Source organism: Lampris incognitus, chromosome 18, assembly GCF_029633865.1.
Source record: "Lampris incognitus isolate fLamInc1 chromosome 18, fLamInc1.hap2, whole genome shotgun sequence".
Taxonomy (NCBI): Eukaryota; Metazoa; Chordata; class Actinopteri; order Lampriformes; family Lampridae; genus Lampris; species Lampris incognitus.
In genome coordinates, this window is record NC_079228.1 from 25,858,637 (window position 1) to 25,867,068 (window position 8,432).

General features: G+C 42.9%; 1 protein-coding gene across 1 annotated transcript; it reads right to left on the reverse strand.

Annotated features, from left to right (window-relative positions):
* Positions 1-339: 339 nt before the first annotated feature.
* meaf6 (MYST/Esa1-associated factor 6) lies at positions 340-7,811 on the reverse strand. The gene is made up of 7 exons (XM_056297845.1): positions 7,722-7,811; positions 7,068-7,183; positions 3,982-4,069; positions 3,624-3,669; positions 3,313-3,502; positions 876-909; positions 340-766 (listed from the first exon to the last, which is right to left on the reverse strand). The coding sequence occupies exons 1-7, from the start codon at positions 7,809-7,811 to the stop codon at positions 752-754; spliced, it is 579 nt and encodes a 192-aa protein (XP_056153820.1). The 3' UTR covers positions 340-751.
* Between the last annotated feature and the right edge of the window lie 621 nt (positions 7,812-8,432).

Genomic DNA, 8,432 nt, shown 5'->3' on the forward strand with positions numbered 1-8,432 from the left:
TGGAAGCAGCCCAAAGCTTTCCGAACTAACTGTATGACGTCCGTTTTAACAAGCAAAATACACAGGAAAGTAAGAATCTGATGCTCCTCCAAGATTTTGTCAATTCCAAAGCCTCACCAGAACTCACTGGTCTGGGTCTGCAACATGACCGGGCCACACAAGCTGGCTGTAAGATGTAATTACAGACAGGGAGAGAAACACTAATATTAGCCAATTTAAAGCCTCTCAGTTTTACTTGGCTAATGCAACGCGCAATACCAAATGAGTATTGGCCTACGTAACAGTTATGATCTTGGTCCTCTTGAGTTACAAATAACCAAAAACATATTTATGATCTTGGTCTTTTATTACATTTTATGCAAAAGATGCTTTTGAAATAAAAGGAGCTATGGCAGTCAGGAGCTACTATCACTGCAACGCCATACTACCAAAAAGCAAGTTTTCCAATCATAGACTCATGGGATAACATAATAAATAATGAGGTTTTTCTGAACAGCATCGTGTGTTACAGTAAGTGAGTTTGTATTGCCATATAATAAGACCATACATACTTTTATTTCCAAGTTTAAAAAAAAAAGACCACAAATGTTTGCAAAGGTAGGTGACAGGAGATGGGGAATGTTTCAAGCAATATACACAGTACAGGCAAAAACATGACAACCACCAAAAGGCATACAGGTTCACAAACTCCAGAAACTGTCTATTCACGGATGGACATCCTCTGTGTTTTCAGGTCTTCTGTTCCTCTTCATTAAGTTGAATAGTCCTGCAGGAGACAAAGAGCAAACGACAGACAACAGCAAGAATGAAAAATATTTCCTCACCAAAAAAACAATATTCAGAGCAAAATACAGGAGAGTAAGTATCCAACTTACAGCTCTTGGTTTCTTGTTCACCTTCATGTCAAACCTACAAAGACAAACAAAGAAATTACTCAACTGTCTGTCATCGACTTTGACTATCATGAATAAAGCAGCACAACTACTAGAAGACTACAGAAGCTAGAGACCAGCCCCTTACTAATAAGAGCATATAAGCACCTGTTCAAATTTGTGCTCAAACCTGCAGTTATTTCCAATCACACTTGAGCAGGAAAAGCAGGTTTATTTCCCCCCATAATTGGAACAGGCAAAGTTTTAATTGTGGAATGACAGTGGGGTTGGGAGACAATCTAGCGTGTGCATGCGTTTATACCCCAGTAGTAACTAGGAATGGGCATGAGTACTTGAACTGGATGTGAGTAATTGTTCAACGGATAGAGTAATCGCAAATTTTTTTTTTTGCTTTGTAAAAAAAAACAAAACGTATATTAAATAATGAATATAGGCTCCCGCATCCCCGCGACCCTGACAGCAGGATAAGCGGTTTGGATAATGGATGAATGGATGTAAATTGACCCTGTTCTATATAAAAAGTTTTCATTTTTTGGACGGACCACAGCGATGTAACTGCTATCCTATGAATACCTGCACAGATCCATATAGCAAAAATAACAGATCAGCGCAGCCAGATAATCAACCAATCAAGTTGCATTTTAAAGTAAAAAGCATGCTCAATGTTTTTAGTCAGACATCACTCGATCTAACATTACAGGCAGCGTGGCAACCAGGCCACGCTGAGTGATGTTTGGAAGTATTTCATCAAAATAAATGAAATGAATGTGCAGAGCAAGCTATGTAACATTACAATAAACTTGCGTATCATAGAACTAGATCGATGATTAACCATTCGCACAGCAAGCACAAGGAGAAAACAGCAGAGACAGATAACAGGCAACATCTTAATGTTTGTGGGTATGATTTTTCTTTATGTAGGCTAATCTCTACAATCTTTGCAGGGTAGACAGGTAGGCTAACCCTAACTCCTACCCACATTTTCGCTTGGGTGTTCTATTCTTTTTTTCTTTTTTTTTTGTGTGGCTCTTTCCTCCTTTTTCCCCCCAATTGTATCCAGCCAATTACCCCACTCTTCCAAGCCGTCATGGTCACTGCTCCACCCCCTCTGCCGATCCAGGGAGGGCTGCAAACTACCACATGCCTCCTCTGATACAAGTGGAGTCGCCAGCTGCTTCTTTTCACCTGACAGTGGGGAGTTTTGCCAGGGGGATGTAGCGCGTGGGAGGCTCATGCTGTTCCCTTCTGTTCCCCCTCCCCCACAAACAGGCACCCCAAAAAACCAGAGGGGGTGCTAGTGCCGCGACCAGGACACATACCAAGCTTTGGCTTCCCACTCACAGACTCGGCCAATTGTGTCTGTAGGGATGCCCGACCAAGCTGGAGGTAACACGGGGATTCGAATTGGCGATCCCCATTTTGGTAGGCACGGAATAGACCCTCATGCCACCCAGACGCCTATTTCGGACCCTATTCTTAAGTTAGATTTTTTTAAAAATTTTTGCAAGTACTCGAGTGTTCTATAATAATTTAATGCAAGAACTCGAATATGGAAATTACTTAAAATGCCCATCCCTAGTAGTAACTAAGAATCACCTTATAGCGTATAGAGAGTGAGATGCTGATATGTTTTAAAGACACACAATCCAAGAGTGAAGAGTTGGGACATGCAGTATGGCTGAATAACTAGCAGGCTTTAACTGAGAAACTCTACATTGACAGAAGCAGACAGAGTGAAGGACAGAAAGTGGAAAAGTAAGGATGGGAATATTTTTTAAAGGAGCAGGCAGGATGTAAGCACCACAGGAGCAGGAAGTAAAATTCTGACTTACTCAAAGTCATAATCAAACATGGCAGAAGGGCTGGGGGCAGCATTAGGGATAGGAAGAAAGCAGCAGTAGTTAGTAAAACAGCCTAAGTCTAAGCCCTGCATATAACTAATACTGCAGTCCACACTCAAAAGAGAGGGAGCACTGATTTGTCAAAGATTAGGTGATGCAAACCTGATGGTGTGTGTGTGTTTGTATGGCCAAAGTAATATATTCTGGGTTGGAAAAAAAGGTTGACATTATGTAAGTGAATTCCACATTGACATTGACCAGTTCAAATACACTGTAAACAGCTGGCACTAGTTCATTTTACTGTAAGTTTCCAAAAATGCTGCTTTATAGCAAACCAGATGTTTGGAGATCAAATCTAATTTCACTAATCAAATAAAAAAACAACAACAACAAAACAATGACTATCACTTTCCTAATCAAGAACAGATTCAGCACATCAGCCAGAGAAGCCTCACAATAGACATTAACTGTCCACCAGCAGTTCAGAGGGAATCGCTGTGAGTAATGAGTGTGGCTGAGATTGATCCTCAATGACCAGCACTGCTGGATGTGCTCTGGCTTATGTCCGGCTGTTTTACCTGTGTCTGTTTTTGTTCTTCCTCTTCTTGTGGCTTCCGTGGTGGCTTCCTGAGGAAGAGGAGGCAGCCTTCTGGGGTTTCAGGTCCTGCAGGGCTCCGTCGGCGTCTTCCGTGTCTTCCTGGCTGGGCTCATTCTCTTGATTCTGGAGATCTGGAGAGGTGTCGCTTTCTGTCCCACTGCCTGGCTCACCTGAGGGGCCCAGAAACACATGGTGTGAAATGAGCCCCACTTTTTCCAACTCATGCCAACAGCCATGATCTTGAAATGAATTAAACACATTAGTTGGGACAGTTTCAGCCAAACCACTCACGTTTTTCATTCATGTGATCTGGTATCCCACCCAGGGCGCATACGGCCTGTTAAATTAAAAGAAGACCTTGGATCACCTGTTGTATTCAGCAATGCCTGATGACTTCTCTTTTGGTGCCTTTCATAATCTGGTTAATGTGTTTAATGTTTATAATACTGCTTATGTATTTATGTTACCTTTACTTATTTTTACTTTCATCCCTATGAATAATGTAATTTCCTTAGTAGCATGCATAAGGCGTTACAGAAATAAATCAATTCAAATGTACGATTTACTTAATTTTCTTCTAATCCAATCTTGCATTTCACCAGATGAAAAACTTAAAAATCACTAAGAGTCCAGTATGTGAAGAACTTACTGCAACTGATGTGACCGAAGACTTGCTGAACAAACGCTCCGCTTCCTTGAATTTCCTATTTCTTCTGTCAGTCTTACTGTTGGAGTTCCTGTGACAAAAGAATCCCACAACCATTTACAGTGAGTTCATTGTCAGGTTACGGATCAGTACAGGCATGAAATAGGTACCCCAGTCTTTGCCAGTCAAGTTTTTATCTTGTCTTCTACTGAATGAGTGAGTTATACTTTATTCTTCTATTTGTTACAATGATATTAAGTCTTTTCAGGGTTCCCACTCTTTTTAGAAAATAATTTTACATGACAGAAAGTTGAATCAGTTCATCTGGGCACGTTTATTGAGAGAAACATTTCATCACACATCTAAGTGACCTCTTCAGTCTCAACTGACTGCAGGTATCCCCACCCTTATAAACAATAGTGGCATAACCACCGAAAACAATGATTGGTTTCATATGCAAATTGCCGGGACCTATAACTAGTTTCCATGGTACTAGTCACTGAGGGTTAGGGAATGTTTGCAATCACAGCATTGTAAGATGATGACAGATGTACTCTTAGCCCCCCCCCCCCCCCGGTTCAGGGATGGTCATTCCCTCTTCACAGAGGTGGCTTCTGACTCCCCGTTCAAACCAGCATTCCACCCTATTAAGGATGTGCACATCCTCATCCTTGAAAAAGTGGTCACTGGCCTGTAGATGGGTGTAGACTGCAGACTCCTGGCATGACGTGTTACCTCTTCTGTGTTGTGCCATCCTCTTGGCCAGCATCTGTTTGGTTTCCCCAATGTTAAAGTCACGGTAATCCTCCGGGCACTTAACAGTGTACACTATATTGCTCTGTTTGTGCCGGGGGACCTGATCCTTGCAGTGGACCAAGTTCTGGCGCAGCGTGTTTTGGTGTTTGAAAGCAACTGAGATGCAATGTTTGGAAAATACCCGTCTCAACTGTTCTGAAACTCCTGCCACATACGGAATCACCACTAGTTTATGCTTAGGCAGCTGTTGTCCTCTCTTTGATCGGCTGGTGCACTGTTTGGGCATCTCCCTGGCTTTGACAAATGCCCAGTTAGGATAATCACATTTAACCAGGGCCTGTTTTTTCCTAATTTTTCTCCCCAATTGTATCCGGCCAATTACCCTATTTTCCAAGCTGTCCCGGTTGCTGCTCCACCCCCTTATTATCTGCCGATCCAGGGGGGGCTCCAGACTACCACATGCCTCCTCCGATACATGTAGAGTCGCCAGCCGCTTCTTTTCACCTGACAGTGAGGAGTTTCGCCAGGGGTACGTAGCACATGTGAGGATCACGCTATTCCCCCTAGTCCACCCCCCCTCGAACAGGCACCCCAGCTGACCAGAGGAAGTGCTAGTGCAGCGACCAGGACACATACCCACATCCGGCTTCCCACCTGCAGACACGGCCAATTGTGTCTGTAGGGACGCCCGACCAAGCCGGAGGTAACACAGGGATTTGAACTGGCAATCCCTTTGTTGGTAGGCAACGTAATAGACCGCTATGCTACCCGGAGTCCCACCAGGGCCTATTTAATGTGGGATTTCTCCCCTTCCCTGGCCGCTGTGTTGGTGGGGAAGTTGTCAGCTTGGTGGTACAGTGTCTTGATGACTCCTAGTTTGTGCTCCAGTTGATGATGAGAGTCAAACCCTAAGTACTGATCAGTATATGTTGGTTTACGGTAAACATCAACAATAAAATGTCCCCTATCACCAATTGTAATTTCACAGTCTAAGAAGGCTAACCTGTCATTTTTCACATTCTCCCTGGTGAACTTGATGTGGGTGTCCACAGAGTTAATGTGGTAGGTGAAATGTGCACGTCCTGAGATCTGATTTTAACCCAGGTGTCATCCACAAATCTGAACCAATGGTTAGGTGGTGTCCTTGGATAGGACATCAGAGCCCTCTTTTCCAATTCCTCCATATACAAGTTGGCCACTATAGGCGAGACCTGGGAACCCATAGCAAACCCATGGTTCTGCCTATAGTACAGCTGTTGCTCTCTGAAGGTCATATTATTCAGTAGTAACTACCAGTGGAAGCTTCAACAGTCTTTGAATGGATTGTTTAACGTTTAGCACATTTAGGACATTTGATCAGTTTGATCATTTTCCAGGTGCTTTTCATGACTGGAAAACTAGGCTATATACATTTCCAGATTTCCAAGGATGAGTGGGAACCCCGCTTTTGCTGCCTAGACTGGTGCTTCCAGTCTAGGCAGCAACAATGCCTAACAGCCACAGACCTGGGAGAGGTTAAGTGCCTTGACCAAGAGCATAACACAGTACTGAGATTTGATCCTCTGACCTTCCAATTACTGGCTTGCTTCTCTTACTCCACCCAATAATAATAACACTTTCGCCACCTAAAATGGTTATTACCCCTGCCATCGTTCAAACATGAGTCAACTTCATTGTAGAGAAAAATATTCATGTTTCCAAAAAAGTGTCAAACAGGACTATGCGATTCTACTGCTATACTCCCGTTAGGGGTCGCCACAGCGGATTATGTGTTTCCATGTCTTCAGCGTTTCCATCTCTTCCTGTCCTCTGCATCTTCCTCTGTCAGACCAGCCACCACCTGCATGCCCTCTCTCACCACATCAATAAACCTCCTCTTTCCCTCTTCCCTGCCAGCTCCAGATTCAGCATCCTTCTCCCAGCATTAATCTATCCAATTTTCTACAAAAGCTCTATGATTTCCACTATGTGATTACCAACAGATATTGTTGTCCAAACCTTCCTAGTCAACTGATAAAGAAATTTTAAAATACATTAAAAAAACAAACAAACAAACAAACAAAAAACAGCGTTCAGCTATCATCTAAGGTGTCTTTATGCATGCTCAATAATCCAGGTAAGAAAATCATCTAAGGCACATAGCGAGTAGGAACAAGGCTGGGAAAGGATCTCCATATTCATTTTAACCCATTTATAAATCTGCCTGAGTTCTGAGATCTCCTAGGTTTCCTTCATCTTTTTGTACTGATACCTTATCTTCACCACTAAAAAAAGAAGAAAAAAGATCGGTAATGCACACACTACTTAATGCCAAAGTCAGATGCTGTGCTTACTTTTGATTGGTGAGGTATCTGTCCCATCCTCTGATGATGTTGCCATACATCTGGGTGTCTTCTAGGTAGCTGCCCTCGAACGCATATATTTGTCTTTCCAAATTCACCAATGTCTCCTTGGATGTTAACGAAATCAGATATTAGTAGGCAGACGCGAACAAATTCATCTGAGTAAGCTAACTAATAATCACTGTTTAGGTTAAAAAATACCAGCTTTGGCAAATGTTAAATTGGCGGGTGTAACTGGGCTGCCCGCCGTGTAGTAACAAAATAATGGGTGATTTGCGCAACAAGCTTCACATCTAAACTACGCTTGTAAGATTTAGACTTTTATTGTGATGACGATTTTCACAACTGGCAACGCTAAGTTTGTTGGTAAAGTTATCCGCCGCTTAACGTTAAGTTATCCGCTAGCGTCAGTGTCGCGCCGGCTAACGTTGATAGCGTAACTCAAATAGCGAATAGCTAATCCCGCTTGAGCATTGTCCGCCGAGGGGTAACGCTAACATTTAGCATAGCTAGCAATCAGCAAGGCCTAGCAATGTCTCCGTTCACAGGCGGCAGTTAACGTTGTACCCACGATAACGCAGGACAATGTAATTAATCATACTCTTCACAAATATAACGTGTTGATTGGCAGCAGCGCCAACGTACAGCGAGTTCCTGTTTTCTTTTCACCAGCTCGGCAAGCTCCCGACGCGTATCGGGGATCTGCGGTGGAGTCGCCTTAGCATGCATCGCCATGATAGAGCTATCGGAAAAAACAAGGCGGCGCGCTTGAAAAAAAGCGGCTAGTTTATACTTTGACTGATAGATGGCGCTAAAGGGCAACAGGACGATGGTGAGCCCAATAATGGGTTTATGTAATAAAAATGCTGATAATAATACGTGTTTTTAATAAAAGGAGGAGAGGATAAACAAGGACATACAAAATGTTTAAAACCGAATAGAGACCACATTTAGAGCTAATTAAGCCATTCAACCCACGAGTGGGCTTCTAAGCCTCACGTGTCACAATAAAGCAGTAGTAGTTCTCTTAGTGGAGCAGTGAGAAATGATAAATAGTTAATTTGTAAGGATGGATATCAAGGATAAGGGGGGGGGGTCGTTCATTCTGCCATAGAGGAGGCTACCACTACACGAGGCCTCTGTTAGATGGAGGCCGAGTCCCCACTACTGTGTTTTATGTTGGCATGGCAACAAATTAACTGTCAGGAGAGGAGACACGGTGCCTGACACAGAAACCTCTTACTCTTGCTGGTGAGACATTAACGTTTTTATTGCTTACATCTACTCTCAAGCAGTTAATGTTTGTTTATAAAATCTGTCACTTTATTTCAGACTCAGCACTGAGTCTATTAAATG

What these genes read in the sequence shown, in the direction of transcription:
- meaf6 (XM_056297845.1), bottom strand. Translation starts at nt 7,811, where the DNA reads ATGGCGATGCATGCTAAGGCGACTCCACCGCAGATCCCCGATACGCGT. An exon ending in AAAGAAAACAGGAACTCGCT is followed by an intron (nt 7,184 to 7,721) that starts GTACGTTGGCGC and finishes TTAACATCCAAG; the next exon opens with GAGACATTGGTGAATTTGGA. An exon ending in AGATACCTCACCAATCAAAA is followed by an intron (nt 4,070 to 7,067) that starts GTAAGCACAGCA and finishes CTTTTGTCACAG; the next exon opens with GAACTCCAACAGTAAGACTG.